Source organism: Aotus nancymaae, unplaced genomic scaffold, assembly GCF_030222135.1.
Source record: "Aotus nancymaae isolate 86718 unplaced genomic scaffold, 86718_ANA_hifiasm-v0.15.2.pri h1tg000014l, whole genome shotgun sequence".
In the NCBI taxonomy this organism is placed as follows: Eukaryota; Metazoa; Chordata; class Mammalia; order Primates; family Aotidae; genus Aotus; species Aotus nancymaae.
This window is the reverse complement of record NW_026988425.1, coordinates 41,970,139-41,992,736: the sequence shown is the minus strand read 5'-3', so window position 1 is coordinate 41,992,736 and position 22,598 is coordinate 41,970,139. Positions and strand designations below refer to the sequence as shown.

At 50.4% G+C, this 22,598-nt stretch overlaps 3 protein-coding genes across 3 annotated transcripts; all 3 read left to right on the top strand.

Annotated features, from left to right (window-relative positions):
- The first annotated feature begins 1,632 nt into the window (after nucleotides 1-1,632).
- On the top strand, nucleotides 1,633-2,506 carry LOC135274780 (annexin-2 receptor-like). The gene has a single exon (XM_064375767.1). It carries the CDS (start codon nucleotides 1,770-1,772, stop codon nucleotides 2,349-2,351), a length of 582 nt encoding a protein of 193 aa, XP_064231837.1. The 5' UTR covers nucleotides 1,633-1,769; the 3' UTR covers nucleotides 2,352-2,506.
- A 6,721-nt stretch (nucleotides 2,507-9,227) lies between these two features.
- Nucleotides 9,228-10,101, top strand: LOC135274779 (annexin-2 receptor-like). Its single transcript, XM_064375766.1, has one exon. It carries the CDS (start codon nucleotides 9,365-9,367, stop codon nucleotides 9,944-9,946), a length of 582 nt encoding a protein of 193 aa, XP_064231836.1. The 5' UTR covers nucleotides 9,228-9,364; the 3' UTR covers nucleotides 9,947-10,101.
- Nucleotides 10,102-16,959: 6,858 nt separating this feature from the next.
- On the top strand, nucleotides 16,960-17,696 carry LOC135274778 (annexin-2 receptor-like). The gene has a single exon (XM_064375765.1). It carries the CDS (start codon nucleotides 16,960-16,962, stop codon nucleotides 17,539-17,541), a length of 582 nt encoding a protein of 193 aa, XP_064231835.1. The 3' UTR covers nucleotides 17,542-17,696.
- The last annotated feature ends 4,902 nt before the right edge of the window (nucleotides 17,697-22,598 follow it).

Genomic DNA, 22,598 nt, shown 5'->3' with positions numbered 1-22,598 from the left:
AGGAACGTGAAACGGGGTTTCTGTTTACCGTTTTGGCACTCACCGTTTTGGCACTCACGTAGGAAAAAGCGGTTCGGTTTAGGAGCGGTGGGGCGTGCAGGCACGTGAAAGGGTTTTCTGTTTACCGTTTCGGCACTCACGTAGGAAAAAGCCGTTCAGTTTATATGCAGGCACGTGAAACGGGGTTTCCGTTTACCGTTTTGGCAGTCACGTGGGAAAAAGCGGTTCGGTTTAGGAGCGGTGGGGCGGGCAGGCACGTGAAACGGGGTTTGCGTTTACCGTTTCGGCACTCACGTAGGAAAAAGCGGTTCAGTTTATGTGTAGGCACGTGAAACGGGGTTTCCGTTTACCGTTTTGGCGCTTACATAGGAAATAGTGGTTCGGTTTACCAACGGTGGGGCGCGCAGGCACGTGAAACGGGGTTTCCGTTTACCGTATTGGCACTCACGTAGGAAAAAGCAGTTCGGTTTACGTGCAGGCACGTGAAACGGGGTTTCTGTTTACCGTTTCGGCACTCACGTAGGAAATAGCGGTTCGCTTTTCCAGCGGTGGGGCGCGCGGGCACGTGAAACGGGGTTTCTGTTTACCGTTTTGGCACTCACGTAGGAAAAAGCGGTTCCGTTTAGGAGCGGTGGGGCGCGCAGGCACGTGAAACGGGGTTTCCGTTTACCGTTTCGGCACTCACGTAGGAATAAGCGGTTCGGTTTACGGGCAGGCACGTGAAACGGGGTTTCTGTTTACCGTTTTGGCACTCACCGTTTTCGCACTCAAGTAGGAAAAAGCGGTTCGGTTTAGGAGCGGTGGTGCGCGCAGGCACGTGAAAGGGTTTTCTGTTTACCATTTCGGCACTCACGTAGGTAGGAAGAAGTGGTTCAGTTTACGTGCAGGCACGTGAAACGGGGTTTCCGTTTACCGTTTTGGCACTTACGTAGGAAATAGCGGTTCAGTTTACCAGCGGTGGGGCGCGCAGGCACGTCAAACGGGGTTTCCGTTTACCGTTTCGGCACTCACGTAGGAAAAAGCCGTTCAGTTTACGTGCAGGCACGTGAAACGGGGTTTGCGTTTACCGTTTCGGCACTCACGTAGGAAAAAGCCGTTCAGTTTACGCGCAGGTACGTGAAAGGGGTTTCTGTTTACCGTTTCGTCACTTACGTAGGAAAACGCGGTTCGGTTTACCTGCAGGCACGTGAAACGTGGTTTCCGTTTACCGTTTTGGCGCTCACGTAGGAAAAAGCGGTTCGCTTTACCAGCTGTGTGGCGCGCAGGCACGTGAAACGGGGTTTCTGTTTACCGTTTCGGCACTGACGTAGGAAAAAGCGGTTCCGTATAAGAGCGGTGGGGCGCGCAGGCACGTGAAACGGGGTTTCCGTTTACCGTTTCGGCACTCACGGTGGAAAAAGTTGTTCGGTTTTCGCGCAGGCACGTGAAAGGGGTTTCCGTTTACCGTTTCGGCACTCACATAGGAAAACGCGGTTCGGTTTATGTGCAGGCACGTGAAACGTGGTTTCCGTTTACCGTTTCGGCACTCACGTCGGAAACAGCGGTTCGGTTTACGAGCGGTGGGGCGCGCACGCACGTGTAACGGGGTTTCTCTTTACCGTTTCGGCACTCATGTAGAACAGGCGTGCTACTATTGAGTTTCTTAGTGTCTGGCTGGACTCCGCCCACAGGCTCCGGAGAGCATAAATACCCAGGCTGATGGAGTGCAGAAGGCTCTCGCTCCTTGATCAGCGGAAACACCTGTTTTCTCCTGGTCTGAAGCTTAAGAGATGGAGCAACATTTTCTTGGCGGTGTGAAGCGTGTTTGGGATTCCGCGGAGGTGGCGCCAGAGCCCCAGCCTCCGCCTATTGTGAGTTCAGAAGATTGTGGGCCGTGGCCTCTTCCTTTCTATCCAGTACTGGGAGAGTACTCACCGGCCAGCTGTGATTTGGGGCTGCTTTCCAGTCCTTGCTGGCGGCTACACTGGATCTACCTACAAAACGGACTCTTTCCCGGAGTCCAGAGCATCTTGGAACCCAGTACAGCCCAGCCCGCTGAATTCAATTGGCCCGGGACACAGAAGCAGCAAGAGGCACCTGTAGAAGAGGTGGACCAGGAAGAGCAATCCGAGAGACTCGCACTCGGGCAACTTCCCTTAAGCAGTCCTCCCCAGCCCTGGGACAGATTGGAGGACACCGAGTCCTGTGACAGGGGGCGCGTTTTGGAATGCAGCCATCTTCCTGCCCTGGATTGGTGGCGCCACCTCCCGGGTTTCTCAGACTGCCTGGAGTGGATTTGTCGCTTTGGTTGTGCCGCGTTCTCTGTACCCTGGGCGTGTTGCCCACGGATCTGTGGAGCTAAGCAGCCTTAGATAGCGGCAGAAGCCTTTTTGGATACTCCTCTTTGAAAAGATTCTCAGTTACCAAATGTCTCCACACAGAAAATAAAAATACATTAAGATGTGCCTTCATTGCTGGTTGTCAATTTTTAAATTCTCTTTTGCTGATGAATCTCCCTTGTGTCAGGTCGCTTATTGCTTGCAATTTCTTTATATTTTAAACATTTATATTTATTTTATTATATATTTTATTTTTATGTTTCAACTTTGAGAAATTTTGTGATTGTAGAATTCTAAGAGTTTTGACAAATTTAAAATTTATATTTTTCATTTTATTTTTGTTTTATTCATACTATTTTTCTAGTTACTGCTTCCTAGATGTATTGTCTTTGTTTTCATTTAATTTTATTTCACATATTTTAGGTTATTATAATGTTTTTAAAATTTCAATAGATAAATTTTTTTGTTTTAACAGCTCTTTTGTGTGTGTGTGGTTTTTTTTTTTTAGTATAGCAATTCATGATGTTTTACACTCAGGAATTTTATTCGTGGCCATAAGACTGAGGGGTTTATCAATCTTTGCTATTTCTTATGGAAGGACCATGCAACCATTTACATAACTGCACAGATGAAACCGTTTCTGCTTACAGTTTCAACAATCACATAAGAAAGCGTTCCGGTTTACAGTTTGGGGACTCACATGTGAAACGGTTTCTGCTTACGGTTTCAGCAATCACATAGGAAGGGTTTCCGATTTACAGTGCCGGGACTCACATGTGAAACGGTTTCTGCTTATCGATTCAGCACTCACATAGAAAAAGGGGTTCGGTTTAACAGTGGTCGGGCTCGCATGTGAAACGGTTTTTGTTTACAGATTCTGTTTACCATTTCAGCACTCACATAGAAAAAATAGTCTGGTTTAACAGTGGTGGGGCTCCCATATGAAACGGTTTCTGTTTACCGTTTCAGCACTCACATAGAAAAAGTGGTTCCGTTTAGCAGTGGTGGGGCTCCCATGTGAAACGGGTTGTTTACCGTTTCAGCACTCATTGAGAAAAGGGGGTCCGGTTTACCAGTGTTAGGGCTCGTATGTGAAACTGTTTCTGTGTACCGTTTCAGCACTCGCTGTGAGGCCGCTTGCCTGGCCGGGAGCTCGGACGCACACCACCCTCTTTTTATTCCCCCCCTCTAAAGCTCGGACTCGGGCTTGTTCCCTTTTCCCCTTCTCGCACAGCCTGGCCTTCCCTTAAAAAACGCAGGCGAGGTCTTGTGATTCTAGCCAATGGCAGCCTAGTCTTTCTAACCAATAGCAGCCGAGTCTTTTTAGCCAATGGCAGCCGAGTCTTTTTAGCCAATGGCAGCCGGGTCTTTGTGGCCAATGGCAGCCGAGTCTTTGTGGCCAATGGCAGCCGAGTAATTCTGGCCAATAGCAGCCAAGTCCTGTATGCAGACAGGGGCTTGTGGCCTTACCCAATGGTAGTCCTGCTTTACCTATACCCTGCTCTTCCACAACCAATCGAGCTCCTTCACACCTTATAATAACCCATGGCTGAGAGGAGTCCCTGGGACTTCTCTGGCCCATCCCGTTGGACTGCAGAATCTTGCTCGGGAGCCTGAATCAACCCTTTACATTGAGTTTTCTTGGTGAGTTTTCTTGTGTTGGCCTCGGTTTCTTCTTTTTAAACTCGGCAAGGACCTCAGAAGAAACCTTAGACTCACATAGAAAAAGGGGTCTGGTTTAAGAGTGGTGGGGCTTGCAGGTGAAACGGTTTGTTTACCATTTCAGCACTCACATAATAAAAGGGGTCCAGTTTAACAGTGGTGGGGCTCGCATGTGAAACAGTTTCTGTTAACCGTTTTAGCTCTCAAACAGAAAAAGAGGTCCGGTTTAAAAGTGGTGGGACGCCCATGTGAAAGGGTTTCTGTTTACAGGTTAACACTCGCATAGAAAAAGGGGTTCCATTTAATAGTGGTGGGGCTGGCATGTCAAACGCTGTTTCCTCTTTCAGGACTCGCATAGAAAAAGGGCTCCGGTTTAACAGTGGTGGGGCTCGCAAGTGAAACGGGGTTTCTGTTTACCATTTCAGCACTCACGTAGGAAAAAGCGGTTCGGTTTAAGAGCGGTGGGGCTCGCACGCACATGAAACGGGGTTTCTGTTTACCGTTTCGGCACTCACTTAGGAAAAAGCGGTTCGGTATAAGAGCGGTGGGGCGCGCAGGCACGTCAAACGGGGTTTCTGTTTACCGTTTCAGCACTCACGTGGGAAAAAGCGGTTCGGTTTAGGAGCGGTGGGGCGCGCAGGCACGGGAAACGGGGTTTCCGTTTACCGTTTCGGCACTCACGTAGGAAAAAGCGGTTCAGTTTACGCGCAGGCCCGTGAAACGGGGTTTCTGTTTACCGTTTTGGCACTCACGTAGGAAAAAGCGGTTCAGATTATGTGCAGGCACGTGAAACGGGGTTTCCGTTTACGGTTTTGGCACTCACGTAGGAAAAAGCGGTTCGCTTTACCAGCGGTGGGGCACGCAGGCACGTGAAACGGGGTTTCTGTTTACCGTTTCGGCACTCACGTAGGAAAAAGCAGTTCAGTTTATGTGCAGGCACGTGAAACGGGGTTTCCGTTTACCGTTTTGGCACTTACGTAGGAAATAGCGGTTTGGTTTACCAGCGGTGGGGCGCGCAGGCACGTCAAACGGGGTTTCCGTTTACCGTTTTGGCACTCACGTAGGAAAAAGTGGTTCGGTTTTGGAGCGGTGGGGCGCGCAGGCAGGTGAAACGGGGTTTCCGTTTACCGTTTCGGCACTCACGTAGGTAAAAGCCGTTCAGTTTACATGCAGGCACGTGAAACGGGGTTTCTGTTTACCGTTTTGGCACTCACGTAGAAAAAAGCAGTTTGGTTTAGGAGCGGTGGGGCGCGCAGGCACGTGCAACGGGGTTTGCGTTTACCGTTTCGGCACTCACGTAGGAAAAAGCGGTTCGGTTTACGCGCAGGAACGTGAAACGGGGTTTCTGTTTACCGTTTTGGCACTCACCGTTTTGGCACTCACGTAGGAAAAAGCGGTTCGGTTTAGGAGCGGTGGGGCGTGCAGGCACGTGAAAGGGTTTTCTGTTTACCGTTTCGGCACTCACGTAGGAAAAAGCCGTTCAGTTTACGTACAGGCACGTGAAAGGGTTTTCTGTTTACTGTTTCGGCACTCACGTAGGAAAAAGCGGTTCAGTTTATGTGTAGGCACGTGAAACGGGGTTTCCATTTACCGTTTTGGCGCTTACATAGGAAATAGTGGTTCGGTTTACCAACGGTGGGGCGCGCAGGCACGTCAAACGGGGTTTGCGTTTACCGTTTTGGCACTCACGTAGGAAAAAGCAGTTCGGTTTACGCGCAGGCACGTGAAACGGGGTTTCTGTTTACCGTTTCGGCACTCACGTAGGAAATAGCGGTTCGCTTTTCCAGCGGTGGGGCGCGCGGGCACGTGAAACGGGGTTTCCGTTTACCGTTTTGGCACTCACGTGGGAAAAAGCGGTTCGGTTTAGGAGCGGTGGTGCGCGCAGGCACGTGAAACGGGGTTTCTGTTTGCGGTTTTGGCACTCATGTAGGAAAAAGCAGTTTGGCTTAGGAGCGGTGGGGGGGGGAAGGCACGTGAAACGGGGTTTGCGTTTACCGTTTCGGCACTCACGTAGGAAAAAGCGGTTCGGTTTACGCGCAGTCACGTGAAAGGGGTTTCCGTTTACCGTTTCGGCACTCACATAGGAAAAAGCGGTTCGGTTTACGGGCAGGCACGTGAAACGGGGTTTCTGTTTACCGTTTTGGCACTCACCGTTTTCGCACTCAAGTAGGAAAAAGCGGTTCGGTTTAGGAGCGGTGGTGCGCGCAGGCACGTGAAAGGGTTTTCTGTTTACCGTTTCGGCACTCACGTAGGAAAAAGTGGTTCAGTTTACGTGCAGGCACGTGAAACGGGGTTTCCGTTTACCGTTTTGGCACTTACGTAGGAAATAGCGGTTCGGTTTACCAGCGGTGGGGCGCGCAGGCACGTTAAACGAGGTTTCTGTTTACCGTTTTGGCACTCACGTGGGAAAAAGCGGTTCGGTTTAAGAGCGGTGGGGCTCGCACGCACATGAAACGGGGTTTCTGTTTACCGTTTCGGCACTCACGTAGGAAAAAGCGGTTCGGTATAAGAGCGGTGGGGCGCGCAGGCACGTCAAACGGGGTTTCTGTTTACCGTTTCAGCACTCACGTGGGAAAAAGCGGTTCGGTTTAGGAGCGGTGGGGCGCGCAGGCACGGGAAACGGGGTTTCCGTTTACCGTTTCGGCACTCACGTAGGAAAAAGCGGTTCAGTTTACGCGCAGGCCCATGAAACGGGGTTTCTGTTTACCGTTTTGGCACTCACGTAGGAAAAAGCGGTTCAGATTATGTGCAGGCACGTGAAACGGGGTTTCCGTTTACGGTTTTGGCACTCACGTAGGAAAAAGCGGTTCGCTTTACCAGCGGTGGGGCACGCAGGCACGTGAAACGGGGTTTCTGTTTACCGTTTCGGCACTCACGTAGGAAAAAGCGGTTCGGTTTAGGAGCGGTGGGGCGCGCAGTCACGTGAAAGGGGTTTCTGTTTACCGTTTCAACACTCACGTGGGAAAAAGCGGTTCGGTTTAGGAGCCGTGGGGCGCGCAGGCACGTGAAACGGGGTTTCCGTTTACCGTTTCGGCACTCACGTAGGAAAAAGCGGTTCGGTTTACGCGCAGGAACGTGAAACGGGGTTTCTGTTTACCGTTTTGGCACTCACCGTTTTGGCACTCACGTAGGAAAAAGCGGTTCGGTTTAGGAGCGGTGGGGCGTGCAGGCACGTGAAAGGGTTTTCTGTTTACCGTTTCGGCACTCACGTAGGAAAAAGCGGTTCAGTTTATATGCAGGCACGTGAAACGGGGTTTCCGTTTACCGTTTTGGCACTTACGTAGGAAATAGCGGTTTGGTTTACCAGCGGTGGGGCGCGCAGGCACGTCAAACGGGGTTTCCGTTTACCGTTTTGGCACTCACGTAGGAAAAAGCAGTTCGGTTTACGTGCAGACACGTGAAACGGGGTTTCTGTTTACCGTTTTGGCACTCACGTAGGAAAAAGTGGTTCGGTTTAGGAGCGGTGGGGCGCGCAGGCAGGTGAAACGGGGTTTCCGTTTACCGTTTCGGCACTCACGTAGGAAAAAGCCGTTCAGTTTACGTGCAGGCACGTGAAACGGGTTTCTGTTTACCGTTTTGGCACTCACGTAGGAAAAAGCGGTTCGGTTTACGCGCAGGAACGTGAAACGGGGTTTCTGTTTACCGTTTTGGCACTCACCGTTTTGGCACTCACGTAGGAAAAAGCGGTTCGGTTTAGGAGCGGTGGGGCGTGCAGGCACGTGAAAGGGTTTTCTGTTTACCGTTTCGGCACTCACGTAGGAAAAAGCCGTTCAGTTTATATGCAGGCACGTGAAACGGGGTTTCCGTTTACCGTTTTGGCAGTCACGTGGGAAAAAGCGGTTCGGTTTAGGAGCGGTGGGGCGGGCAGGCACGTGAAACGGGGTTTGCGTTTACCGTTTCGGCACTCACGTAGGAAAAAGCGGTTCAGTTTATGTGTAGGCACGTGAAACGGGGTTTCCGTTTACCGTTTTGGCGCTTACATAGGAAATAGTGGTTCGGTTTACCAACGGTGGGGCGCGCAGGCACGTGAAACGGGGTTTCCGTTTACCGTATTGGCACTCACGTAGGAAAAAGCAGTTCGGTTTACGTGCAGGCACGTGAAACGGGGTTTCTGTTTACCGTTTCGGCACTCACGTAGGAAATAGCGGTTCGCTTTTCCAGCGGTGGGGCGCGCGGGCACGTGAAACGGGGTTTCTGTTTACCGTTTTGGCACTCACGTAGGAAAAAGCGGTTCCGTTTAGGAGCGGTGGGGCGCGCAGGCACGTGAAACGGGGTTTCCGTTTACCGTTTCGGCACTCACGTAGGAATAAGCGGTTCGGTTTACGGGCAGGCACGTGAAACGGGGTTTCTGTTTACCGTTTTGGCACTCACCGTTTTCGCACTCAAGTAGGAAAAAGCGGTTCGGTTTAGGAGCGGTGGTGCGCGCAGGCACGTGAAAGGGTTTTCTGTTTACCATTTCGGCACTCACGTAGGTAGGAAGAAGTGGTTCAGTTTACGTGCAGGCACGTGAAACGGGGTTTCCGTTTACCGTTTTGGCACTTACGTAGGAAATAGCGGTTCAGTTTACCAGCGGTGGGGCGCGCAGGCACGTCAAACGGGGTTTCCGTTTACCGTTTCGGCACTCACGTAGGAAAAAGCCGTTCAGTTTACGTGCAGGCACGTGAAACGGGGTTTGCGTTTACCGTTTCGGCACTCACGTAGGAAAAAGCCGTTCAGTTTACGCGCAGGTACGTGAAAGGGGTTTCTGTTTACCGTTTCGTCACTTACGTAGGAAAACGCGGTTCGGTTTACCTGCAGGCACGTGAAACGTGGTTTCCGTTTACCGTTTTGGCGCTCACGTAGGAAAAAGCGGTTCGCTTTACCAGCTGTGTGGCGCGCAGGCACGTGAAACGGGGTTTCTGTTTACCGTTTCGGCACTGACGTAGGAAAAAGCGGTTCCGTATAAGAGCGGTGGGGCGCGCAGGCACGTGAAACGGGGTTTCCGTTTACCGTTTCGGCACTCACGGTGGAAAAAGTTGTTCGGTTTTCGCGCAGGCACGTGAAAGGGGTTTCCGTTTACCGTTTCGGCACTCACATAGGAAAACGCGGTTCGGTTTATGTGCAGGCACGTGAAACGTGGTTTCCGTTTACCGTTTCGGCACTCACGTCGGAAACAGCGGTTCGGTTTACGAGCGGTGGGGCGCGCACGCACGTGTAACGGGGTTTCTCTTTACCGTTTCGGCACTCATGTAGAACAGGCGTGCTACTATTGAGTTTCTTAGTGTCTGGCTGGACTCCGCCCACAGGCTCCGGAGAGCATAAATACCCAGGCTGATGGAGTGCAGAAGGCTCTCGCTCCTTGATCAGCGGAAACACCTGTTTTCTCCTGGTCTGAAGCTTAAGAGATGGAGCAACATTTTCTTGGCGGTGTGAAGCGTGTTTGGGATTCCGCGGAGGTGGCGCCAGAGCCCCAGCCTCCGCCTATTGTGAGTTCAGAAGATTGTGGGCCGTGGCCTCTTCCTTTCTATCCAGTACTGGGAGAGTACTCACCGGCCAGCTGTGATTTGGGGCTGCTTTCCAGTCCTTGCTGGCGGCTACACTGGATCTACCTACAAAACGGACTCTTTCCCGGAGTCCAGAGCATCTTGGAACCCAGTACAGCCCAGCCCGCTGAATTCAATTGGCCCGGGACACAGAAGCAGCAAGAGGCACCTGTAGAAGAGGTGGACCAGGAAGAGCAATCCGAGAGACTCGCACTCGGGCAACTTCCCTTAAGCAGTCCTCCCCAGCCCTGGGACAGATTGGAGGACACCGAGTCCTGTGACAGGGGGCGCGTTTTGGAATGCAGCCATCTTCCTGCCCTGGATTGGTGGCGCCACCTCCCGGGTTTCTCAGACTGCCTGGAGTGGATTTGTCGCTTTGGTTGTGCCGCGTTCTCTGTACCCTGGGCGTGTTGCCCACGGATCTGTGGAGCTAAGCAGCCTTAGATAGCGGCAGAAGCCTTTTTGGATACTCCTCTTTGAAAAGATTCTCAGTTACCAAATGTCTCCACACAGAAAATAAAAATACATTAAGATGTGCCTTCATTGCTGGTTGTCAATTTTTAAATTCTCTTTTGCTGATGAATCTCCCTTGTGTCAGGTCGCTTATTGCTTGCAATTTCTTTATATTTTAAACATTTATATTTATTTTATTATATATTTTATTTTTATGTTTCAACTTTGAGAAATTTTGTGATTGTAGAATTCTAAGAGTTTTGACAAATTTAAAATTTATATTTTTCATTTTATTTTTGTTTTATTCATACTATTTTTCTAGTTACTGCTTCCTAGATGTATTGTCTTTGTTTTCATTTAATTTTATTTCACATATTTTAGGTTATTATAATGTTTTTAAAATTTCAATAGATAAATTTTTTTGTTTTAACAGCTCTTTTGTGTGTGTGTGGTTTTTTTTTTTTAGTATAGCAATTCATGATGTTTTACACTCAGGAATTTTATTCGTGGCCATAAGACTGAGGGGTTTATCAATCTTTGCTATTTCTTATGGAAGGACCATGCAACCATTTACATAACTGCACAGATGAAACCGTTTCTGCTTACAGTTTCAACAATCACATAAGAAAGCGTTCCGGTTTACAGTTTGGGGACTCACATGTGAAACGGTTTCTGCTTACGGTTTCAGCAATCACATAGGAAGGGTTTCCGATTTACAGTGCCGGGACTCACATGTGAAGCGGTTTCTGCTTATCGATTCAGCACTCACATAGAAAAAGGGGTTCGGTTTAACAGTGGTCGGGCTCGCATGTGAAACGGTTTTTGTTTACAGATTCTGTTTACCATTTCAGCACTCACATAGAAAAAATAGTCTGGTTTAACAGTGGTGGGGCTCCCATATGAAACGGTTTCTGTTTACCGTTTCAGCACTCACATAGAAAAAGTGGTTCCGTTTAGCAGTGGTGGGGCTCCCATGTGAAACGGGTTGTTTACCGTTTCAGCACTCATTGAGAAAAGGGGGTCCGGTTTACCAGTGTTAGGGCTCGTATGTGAAACTGTTTCTGTGTACCGTTTCAGCACTCGCTGTGAGGCCGCTTGCCTGGCCGGGAGCTCGGACGCACACCACCCTCTTTTTATTCCCCCCCTCTAAAGCTCGGACTCGGGCTTGTTCCCTTTTCCCCTTCTCGCACAGCCTGGCCTTCCCTTAAAAAACGCAGGCGAGGTCTTGTGATTCTAGCCAATGGCAGCCTAGTCTTTCTAACCAATAGCAGCCGAGTCTTTTTAGCCAATGGCAGCCGAGTCTTTTTAGCCAATGGCAGCCGGGTCTTTGTGGCCAATGGCAGCCGAGTCTTTGTGGCCAATGGCAGCCGAGTAATTCTGGCCAATAGCAGCCAAGTCCTGTATGCAGACAGGGGCTTGTGGCCTTACCCAATGGTAGTCCTGCTTTACCTATACCCTGCTCTTCCACAACCAATCGAGCTCCTTCACACCTTATAATAACCCATGGCTGAGAGGAGTCCCTGGGACTTCTCTGGCCCATCCCGTTGGACTGCAGAATCTTGCTCGGGAGCCTGAATCAACCCTTTACATTGAGTTTTCTTGGTGAGTTTTCTTGTGTTGGCCTCGGTTTCTTCTTTTTAAACTCGGCAAGGACCTCAGAAGAAACCTTAGACTCACATAGAAAAAGGGGTCTGGTTTAAGAGTGGTGGGGCTTGCAGGTGAAACGGTTTGTTTACCATTTCAGCACTCACATAATAAAAGGGGTCCAGTTTAACAGTGGTGGGGCTCGCATGTGAAACAGTTTCTGTTAACCGTTTTAGCTCTCAAACAGAAAAAGAGGTCCGGTTTAAAAGTGGTGGGACGCCCATGTGAAAGGGTTTCTGTTTACAGGTTAACACTCGCATAGAAAAAGGGGTTCCATTTAATAGTGGTGGGGCTGGCATGTCAAACGCTGTTTCCTCTTTCAGGACTCGCATAGAAAAAGGGCTCCGGTTTAACAGTGGTGGGGCTCGCAAGTGAAACGGGGTTTCTGTTTACCATTTCAGCACTCACGTAGGAAAAAGCGGTTCGGTTTAAGAGCGGTGGGGCTCGCACGCACATGAAACGGGGTTTCTGTTTACCGTTTCGGCACTCACTTAGGAAAAAGCGGTTCGGTATAAGAGCGGTGGGGCGCGCAGGCACGTCAAACGGGGTTTCTGTTTACCGTTTCAGCACTCACGTGGGAAAAAGCGGTTCGGTTTAGGAGCGGTGGGGCGCGCAGGCACGGGAAACGGGGTTTCCGTTTACCGTTTCGGCACTCACGTAGGAAAAAGCGGTTCAGTTTATGCGCAGGCCCGTGAAACGGGGTTTCTGTTTACCGTTTTGGCACTCACGTAGGAAAAAGCGGTTCAGATTATGTGCAGGCACGTGAAACGGGGTTTCCGTTTACGGTTTTGGCACTCACGTAGGAAAAAGCGGTTCGCTTTACCAGCGGTGGGGCACGCAGGCACGTGAAACGGGGTTTCTGTTTACCGTTTCGGCACTCACGTAGGAAAAAGCAGTTCAGTTTATGTGCAGGCACGTGAAACGGGGTTTCCGTTTACCGTTTTGGCACTTACGTAGGAAATAGCGGTTTGGTTTACCAGCGGTGGGGCGCGCAGGCACGTCAAACGGGGTTTCCGTTTACCGTTTTGGCACTCACGTAGGAAAAAGTGGTTCGGTTTTGGAGCGGTGGGGCGCGCAGGCAGGTGAAACGGGGTTTCCGTTTACCGTTTCGGCACTCACGTAGGTAAAAGCCGTTCAGTTTACATGCAGGCACGTGAAACGGGGTTTCTGTTTACCGTTTTGGCACTCACGTAGAAAAAAGCAGTTTGGTTTAGGAGCGGTGGGGCGCGCAGGCACGTGCAACGGGGTTTGCGTTTACCGTTTCGGCACTCACGTAGGAAAAAGCGGTTCGGTTTACGCGCAGGAACGTGAAACGGGGTTTCTGTTTACCGTTTTGGCACTCACCGTTTTGGCACTCACGTAGGAAAAAGCGGTTCGGTTTAGGAGCGGTGGGGCGTGCAGGCACGTGAAAGGGTTTTCTGTTTACCGTTTCGGCACTCACGTAGGAAAAAGCCGTTCAGTTTACGTACAGGCACGTGAAAGGGTTTTCTGTTTACTGTTTCGGCACTCACGTAGGAAAAAGCGGTTCAGTTTATGTGTAGGCACGTGAAACGGGGTTTCCATTTACCGTTTTGGCGCTTACATAGGAAATAGTGGTTCGGTTTACCAACGGTGGGGCGCGCAGGCACGTCAAACGGGGTTTGCGTTTACCGTTTTGGCACTCACGTAGGAAAAAGCAGTTCGGTTTACGCGCAGGCACGTGAAACGGGGTTTCTGTTTACCGTTTCGGCACTCACGTAGGAAATAGCGGTTCGCTTTTCCAGCGGTGGGGCGCGCGGGCACGTGAAACGGGGTTTCCGTTTACCGTTTTGGCACTCACGTGGGAAAAAGCGGTTCGGTTTAGGAGCGGTGGTGCGCGCAGGCACGTGAAACGGGGTTTCTGTTTGCGGTTTTGGCACTCATGTAGGAAAAAGCAGTTTGGCTTAGGAGCGGTGGGGGGGGGAAGGCACGTGAAACGGGGTTTGCGTTTACCGTTTCGGCACTCACGTAGGAAAAAGCGGTTCGGTTTACGCGCAGTCACGTGAAAGGGGTTTCCGTTTACCGTTTCGGCACTCACATAGGAAAAAGCGGTTCGGTTTACGGGCAGGCACGTGAAACGGGGTTTCTGTTTACCGTTTTGGCACTCACCGTTTTCGCACTCAAGTAGGAAAAAGCGGTTCGGTTTAGGAGCGGTGGTGCGCGCAGGCACGTGAAAGGGTTTTCTGTTTACCGTTTCGGCACTCACGTAGGAAAAAGTGGTTCAGTTTACGTGCAGGCACGTGAAACGGGGTTTCCGTTTACCGTTTTGGCACTTACGTAGGAAATAGCGGTTCGGTTTACCAGCGGTGGGGCGCGCAGGCACGTTAAACGAGGTTTCTGTTTACCGTTTTGGCACTCACGTGGGAAAAAGCGGTTCGGTTTAAGAGCGGTGGGGCTCGCACGCACATGAAACGGGGTTTCTGTTTACCGTTTCGGCACTCACGTAGGAAAAAGCGGTTCGGTATAAGAGCGGTGGGGCGCGCAGGCACGTCAAACGGGGTTTCTGTTTACCGTTTCAGCACTCACGTGGGAAAAAGCGGTTCGGTTTAGGAGCGGTGGGGCGCGCAGGCACGGGAAACGGGGTTTCCGTTTACCGTTTCGGCACTCACGTAGGAAAAAGCGGTTCAGTTTACGCGCAGGCCCATGAAACGGGGTTTCTGTTTACCGTTTTGGCACTCACGTAGGAAAAAGCGGTTCAGATTATGTGCAGGCACGTGAAACGGGGTTTCCGTTTACGGTTTTGGCACTCACGTAGGAAAAAGCGGTTCGCTTTACCAGCGGTGGGGCACGCAGGCACGTGAAACGGGGTTTCTGTTTACCGTTTCGGCACTCACGTAGGAAAAAGCGGTTCGGTTTAGGAGCGGTGGGGCGCGCAGTCACGTGAAAGGGGTTTCTGTTTACCGTTTCAACACTCACGTGGGAAAAAGCGGTTCGGTTTAGGAGCCGTGGGGCGCGCAGGCACGTGAAACGGGGTTTCCGTTTACCGTTTCGGCACTCACGTAGGAAAAAAGCGGTTCGGTTTACGCGCAGGAACGTGAAACGGGGTTTCTGTTTACCGGGTATTTTGGCACTCACCGTTTTGGCACTCACGTAGGAAAAAGCGGTTCGGTTTAGGAGCGGTGGGGCGTGCAGGCACGTGAAAGGGTTTTCTGTTTACCGTTTCGGCACTCACGTAGGAAAAAGCGGTTCAGTTTATATGCAGGCACGTGAAACGGGGTTTCCGTTTACCGTTTTGGCACTTAGAAATAGCGGTTTGGTTTACCAGCGGTGGGGCGCGCAGGCACGTCAAACGGGGTTTCCGTTTACCGTTTTGGCACTCACGTAGGAAAAAGCAGTTCGGTTTACGTGCAGACACGTGAAACGGGGTTTCTGTTTACCGTTTTGGCACTCACGTAGGAAAAAGTGGTTCGGTTTAGGAGCGGTGGGGCGCGCAGGCAGGTGAAACGGGGTTTCCGTTTACCGTTTCGGCACTCACGTAGGAAAAAGCCGTTCAGTTTACGTGCAGGCACGTGAAACGGGTTTCTGTTTACCGTTTTGGCACTCACGTAGGAAAAAGCGGTTCGGTTTACGCGCAGGAACGTGAAACGGGGTTTCTGTTTACCGTTTTGGCACTCACCGTTTTGGCACTCACGTAGGAAAAAGCGGTTCGGTTTAGGAGCGGTGGGGCGTGCAGGCACGTGAAAGGGTTTTCTGTTTACCGTTTCGGCACTCACGTAGGAAAAAGCCGTTCAGTTTATATGCAGGCACGTGAAACGGGGTTTCCGTTTACCGTTTTGGCAGTCACGTGGGAAAAAGCGGTTCGGTTTAGGAGCGGTGGGGCGGGCAGGCACGTGAAACGGGGTTTGCGTTTACCGTTTCGGCACTCACGTAGGAAAAAGCGGTTCAGTTTATGTGTAGGCACGTGAAACGGGGTTTCCGTTTACCGTTTTGGCGCTTACATAGGAAATAGTGGTTCGGTTTACCAACGGTGGGGCGCGCAGGCACGTGAAACGGGGTTTCCGTTTACCGTATTGGCACTCACGTAGGAAAAAGCAGTTCGGTTTACGTGCAGGCACGTGAAACGGGGTTTCTGTTTACCGTTTCGGCACTCACGTAGGAAATAGCGGTTCGCTTTTCCAGCGGTGGGGCGCGCGGGCACGTGAAACGGGGTTTCTGTTTACCGTTTTGGCACTCACGTAGGAAAAAGCGGTTCCGTTTAGGAGCGGTGGGGCGCGCAGGCACGTGAAACGGGGTTTCCGTTTACCGTTTCGGCACTCACGTAGGAATAAGCGGTTCGGTTTACGGGCAGGCACGTGAAACGGGGTTTCTGTTTACCGTTTTGGCACTCACCGTTTTCGCACTCAAGTAGGAAAAAGCGGTTCGGTTTAGGAGCGGTGGTGCGCGCAGGCACGTGAAAGGGTTTTCTGTTTACCATTTCGGCACTCACGTAGGTAGGAAGAAGTGGTTCAGTTTACGTGCAGGCACGTGAAACGGGGTTTCCGTTTACCGTTTTGGCACTTACGTAGGAAATAGCGGTTCAGTTTACCAGCGGTGGGGCGCGCAGGCACGTCAAACGGGGTTTCCGTTTACCGTTTCGGCACTCACGTAGGAAAAAGCCGTTCAGTTTACGTGCAGGCACGTGAAACGGGGTTTGCGTTTACCGTTTCGGCACTCACGTAGGAAAAAGCCGTTCAGTTTACGCGCAGGTACGTGAAAGGGGTTTCTGTTTACCGTTTCGTCACTTACGTAGGAAAACGCGGTTCGGTTTACCTGCAGGCACGTGAAACGTGGTTTCCGTTTACCGTTTTGGCGCTCACGTAGGAAAAAGCGGTTCGCTTTACCAGCTGTGTGGCGCGCAGGCACGTGAAACGGGGTTTCTGTTTACCGTTTCGGCACTGACGTAGGAAAAAGCGGTTCCGTATAAGAGCGGTGGGGCGCGCAGGCACGTGAAACGGGGTTTCCGTTTACCGTTTCGGCACTCACGGTGGAAAAAGTTGTTCGGTTTTCGCGCAGGCACGTGAAAGGGGTTTCCGTTTACCGTTTCGGCACTCACATAGGAAAACGCGGTTCGGTTTATGTGCAGGCACGTGAAACGTGGTTTCCGTTTACCGTTTCGGCACTCACGTCGGAAACAGCGGTTCGGTTTACGAGCGGTGGGGCGCGCACGCACGTGTAACGGGGTTTCTCTTTACCGTTTCGGCACTCATGTAGAACAGGCGTGCTACTATTGAGTTTCTTAGTGTCTGGCTGGACTCCGCCCACAGGCTCCGGAGAGCATAAATACCCAGGCTGATGGAGTGCAGAAGGCTCTCGCTCCTTGATCAGCGGAAACACCTGTTTTCTCCTGGTCTGAAGCTTAAGAGATGGAGCAACATTTTCTTGGCGGTGTGAAGCGTGTTTGGGATTCCGCGGAGGTGGCGCCAGAGCCCCAGCCTCCGCCTATTGTGAGTTCAGAAGATTGTGGGCCGTGGCCTCTTCCTTTCTATCCAGTACTGGGAGAGTACTCACCGGCCAGCTGTGATTTGGGGCTGCTTTCCAGTCCTTGCTGGCGGCTACACTGGATCTACCTACAAAATGGACTCTTTCCCGGAGTCCAGAGCATCTTGGAACCCAGTACAGCCCAGCCCGCTGAATTCAATTGGCCCGGGACACAGAAGCAGCAAGAGGCACCTGTAGAAGAGGTGGACCAGGAAGAGCAATCCGAGAGACTCGCACTCGGGCAACTTCCCTTAAGCAGTCCTCCCCAGCCCTGGGACAGATTGGAGGACACCGAGTCCTGTGACAGGGGGCGCGTTTTGGAATGCAGCCATCTTCCTGCCCTGGATTGGTGGCGCCACCTCCCGGGTTTCTCAGACTGCCTGGAGTGGATTTGTCGCTTTGGTTGTGCCGCGTTCTCTGTACCCTGGGCGTGTTGCCCACGGATCTGTGGAGCTAAGCAGCCTTAGATAGCGGCAGAAGCCTTTTTGGATACTCCTCTTTGAAAAGATTCTCAGTTACCAAATGTCTCCACACAGAAAATAAAAATACATTAAGATGTGCCTTCATTGCTGGTTGTCAATTTTTAAATTCTCTTTTGCTGATGAATCTCCCTTGTGTCAGGTCGCTTATTGCTTGCAATTTCTTTATATTTTAAACATTTATATTTATTTTATTATATATTTTATTTTTATGTTTCAACTTTGAGAAATTTTGTGATTGTAGAATTCTAAGAGTTTTGACAAATTTAAAATTTATATTTTTCATTTTATTTTTGTTTTATTCATACTATTTTTCTAGTTACTGCTTCCTAGATGTATTGTCTTTGTTTTCATTTAATTTTATTTCACATATTTTAGGTTATTATAATGTTTTTAAAATTTCAATAGATAAATTTTTTTGTTTTAACAGCTCTTTTGTGTGTGTGTGGTTTTTTTTTTTTAGTATAGCAATTCATGATGTTTTACACTCAGGAATTTTATTCGTGGCCATAAGACTGAGGGGTTTATCAATCTTTGCTATTTCTTATGGAAGGACCATGCAACCATTTACATAACTGCACAGATGAAACCGTTTCTGCTTACAGTTTCAACAATCACATAAGAAAGCGTTCCGGTTTACAGTTTGGGGACTCACATGTGAAACGGTTTCTGCTTACGGTTTCAGCAATCACATAGGAAGGGTTTCCGATTTACAGTGCCGGGACTCACATGTGAAACGGTTTCTGCTTATCGATTCAGCACTCACATAGAAAAAGGGGTTCGGTTTAACAGTGGTCGGGCTCGCATGTGAAACGGTTTTTGTTTACAGATTCTGTTTACCATTTCAGCACTCACATAGAAAAAATAGTCTGGTTTAACAGTGGTGGGGCTCCCATATGAAACGGTTTCTGTTTACCGTTTCAGCACTCACATAGAAAAAGTGGTTCCGTTTAGCAGTGGTGGGGCTCCCATGTGAAACGGGTTGTTTACCGTTTCAGCACTCATTGAGAAAAGGGGGTCCGGTTTACCAGTGTTAGGGCTCGTATGTGAAACTGTTTCTGTGTACCGTTTCAGCACTCGCTGTGAGGCCGCTTGCCTGGCCGGGAGCTCGGACGCACACCACCCTCTTTTTATTCCCCCCCTCTAAAGCTCGGACTCGGGCTTGTTCCCTTTTCCCCTTCTCGCACAGCCTGGCCTTCCCTTAAAAAACGCAGGCGAGGTCTTGTGATTCTAGCCAATGGCAGCCTAGTCTTTCTAACCAATAGCAGCCGAGTCTTTTTAGCCAATGGCAGCCGAGTCTTTTTAGCCAATGGCAGCCGGGTCTTTGTGGCCAATGGCAGCCGAGTCTTTGTGGCCAATGGCAGCCGAGTAATTCTGGCCAATAGCAGCCAAGTCCTGTATGCAGACAGGGGCTTGTGGCCTTACCCAATGGTAGTCCTGCTTTACCTATACCCTGCTCTTCCACAACCAATCGAGCTCCTTCACACCTTATAATAACCCATGGCTGAGAGGAGTCCCTGGGACTTCTCTGGCCCATCCCGTTGGACTGCAGAATCTTGCTCGGGAGCCTGAATCAACCCTTTACATTGAGTTTTCTTGGTGAGTTTTCTTGTGTTGGCCTCGGTTTCTTCTTTTTAAACTCGGCAAGGACCTCAGAAGAAACCTTAGACTCACATAGAAAAAGGGGTCTGGTTTAAGAGTGGTGGGGCTTGCAGGTGAAACGGTTTGTTTACCATTTCAGCACTCACATAATAAAAGGGGTCCAGTTTAACAGTGGTGGGGCTCGCATGTGAAACAGTTTCTGTTAACCGTTTTAGCTCTCAAACAGAAAAAGAGGTCCGGTTTAAAAGTGGTGGGACGCCCATGTGAAAGGGTTTCTGTTTACAGGTTAACACTCGCATAGAAAAAGGGGTTCCATTTAATAGTGGTGGGGCTGGCATGTCAAACGCTGTTTCCTCTTTCAGGACTCGCATAGAAAAAGGGCTCCGGTTTAACAGTGGTGGGGCTCGCAAGTGAAACGGGGTTTCTGTTTACCATTTCAGCACTCACGTAGGAAAAAGCGGTTCGGTTTAAGAGCGGTGGGGCTCGCACGCACATGAAACGGGGTTTCTGTTTACCGTTTCGGCACTCACGTAGGAAAAAGCGGTTCGGTATAACAGCGGTGGGGCGCGCAGGCATGTCAAACGGGGTTTCTGTTTACCGTTTCAGCACTCACGTGGGAAAAAGCGGTTCGGTTTAGGAGCGGTGGGGCGCGCAGGCACGGGAAACGGGGTTTCCGTTTACCGTTTCGGCACTCACGTAGGAAAAAGCGGTTCGGTTTACGCGCAGGCCCGTGAAACGGGGTTTCTGTTTACCGTTTTGGCACTCACGTAGGAAAAAGCGGTTCAGATTATGTGCAGGCACGTGAAACGGGGTTTCCGTTTACGGTTTTGGCACTCACGTAGGAAAAAGCGGTTCGGTTTAGGAGCGGTGGGGCGCGCAGTCACGTGAAAGGGGTTTCTGTTTACCGTTTCAACACTCAAGTGGGAAAAAGCGGTTCGGTTTAGGAGCCGTGGGGCGCGCAGGCACGGGAAACGGGGTTTCCGTTTACCGTTTTGGCACTCACGTAGGAAAAAGCGGTTCGTTTTATGTGCAGGCACGTGAAACGGGGTTTCCGTTTACGGTTTTGGCACTCATGTAGAAAAAAGCGGTTCGCTTTACCAGCGATTGGGCGCGCAGGCACGTGAAACGGGTTTCTGTTTACCGTTTCGGCACTCAGGTAGGAAAAAGCGGTTTCGTTTAGGAGCGGTGGGGCGCGCACGCACGTGAAACGGGGTTTCCGTTTACCGTTTCGGCACTCGTAGAAAAAAGTGGTTCGGTTTACGTGCAGGCACGTGAAACGGGGTTTCCGTTTACCGTTTTGGCACTCACGTAGGAAAAAGCGGTTTGGTTTAGGAGCGGTGAGGCGTGCAGGCACGTGAAACGGGGTTTCTGTTTACCGTTTCAGCACTCACGTAGAACAGGCGGTCCGGTTTAAGAGCCCTGGAGCTGGCACGTGTAACGGTTTCTGTTTACCGGTTCAGCACTCACGTAGAACAGGCGGTCCAGTTTAAGAGCCCTCGGGCTGGCACGTGAAACCGTTGCTGTTTACCGGTTCAGCACTCACGTAGAACAGGCGGTCCGGTTTAAGAGCCCTGGAGCTGGCACGTGAAACGGTTTCTGTTTACGGGTTCAGCACTCACGTAGAAAAGACGGTCCGGTTTAACAGCGGTGGGCCTCGCACGTGAAACGGTTTCTGTTTACCCTTTCAGCACTCACTTAGAAAAACGGGTCTGGTTTACCAGTGTTAGGGCTCCCATGTGAAACAGTTTCTGTTTACTGTTTCATCACTCACATAGGTAAAGGGCTCCGGTTTAACAGTGTTGTGGCTCCACGTGAAATGGTTTCTGGTTACCGTTTCAGCACTCATATAGAAAATGGGCTCCGATTTAACAGTGGTGGGGCTGGCATGAGCAACGGTTTCTGTTTACCGTTTCAGCACTCACTGCGAGGCCGCTTGCCTGGCCTGGAGCTCGGACCCACACCACCCCCTTTCTATTCCCCCCCCCTTAAGCTCGGACTCGGGCTTGTTCCCTTCTCCCCTTCTCTCACAGCCTGGCCTTCCCTTAAAAAACGCAGTATGCAGGTGATGTCTTGTGATTCTAGCCAATAGCAGCCTAGTCTTTCTAACCAATAGCAGCCGAGTCTTTTTAGCCAATGGCAGCCGAGTCTTTGTGGCCAATGTCAGCTGAGTAATTCTGGCCAATAGCAGCCAAGTCCTGTATGCAGACAGGGGCTTGTGGCCTTACCCAATGGTAGTCCTGCTTTGCCTACACCCTGCTCTTCCACAACCAATCGAGCTCCTTCACACCTCATAATAACCCATGGCTGAGAGGAGTCCCTGGGACTTCTCTGGCCCATCCTGTTGGACTGCAGAATCTTACTCGGGAGCCTGAATAAACCCTTTACGTTGGGTTTTGTTATGTTGGCCTCAGTTTCTTTTTAAACTCGGCAAGGACCTCAGAAGAAACCTTAGACTCACATAGAAAAAGGGGTCCGGTTTAAGGGTGATGGGGCTTGCAAGTGAAACGGTTTCTGTTTACCGTTTCAGCACTCACATAATAAAAGGCGTCCGGTTTAACAGTGGTGGGGCTCGCTTGTGAAAGTGTTTCTTTTTACAGTTTAACACTCACATAGGAAAAGGGGTTCGGTTTAATAGTGGTGGGGCTGATATGTCAAATGCTTTATGTTTACTGTTTCAGGACTCACATAGAAAAAGGGGTCTGGTTTAATGGTGATGGGGCTTGGATGTCAAATGCTTTCTGTTTACTGTTTCAGCACTCACATAGAAAAAGTGGTTCGGTTTAAGAGTGGTGGGGCTCGCATGTGAAATGGTTTCTGTTTACCCTTTCAGCACTCACATAGAAAAAGGTGTCTGGTTTAACAGTGTTAGGGCTCTCTTGTGAAACGGTTTCTCTTTACCGTTTCAGCACTCACATAGGTGAAGGGCTCCGGTTTAAGAGTGTTGGGGCTCTCATGTCAAAGGGTTTCTGTTTACGGTTTCTGTTTACCGTTTCAGCACTCACATAGAAAAAAGTCTGTGGTTTAACAGTGGTGGGACTCACATGTGAAACGGTTTCTGTTTACCCTTTCAGCACTCACATAGAAAAAGGGGTCTGGTTTAACAATGTTGGGGCTCGCATGTGAAATAGTTTGTTTACCCTTTCAGCACTCACATAGAAAAAAGGGTTCGGTTTAAGAGTGGTGGGGCTCGCATGTGAAACGGTATATGTTTACCGTTTCAGCACTCACATAGAAAAAGTGGTTGGGTTTAAGAGTGTTGGGGCTCACATGTGAAACGGTTTCTGTTTACCGTTTCATCACTCACATATGTAAAGGGCTCCGGTTTAACGGTGTTGTGGCTCCATGTCAAACGGTTTCTGTTTACCATTTCAGCACTCACTGTGAGGCCGGTTGCCTCACCGGGAGCTGGGATGCACACCCCCCCCTTTTTATTCCCGCCCATG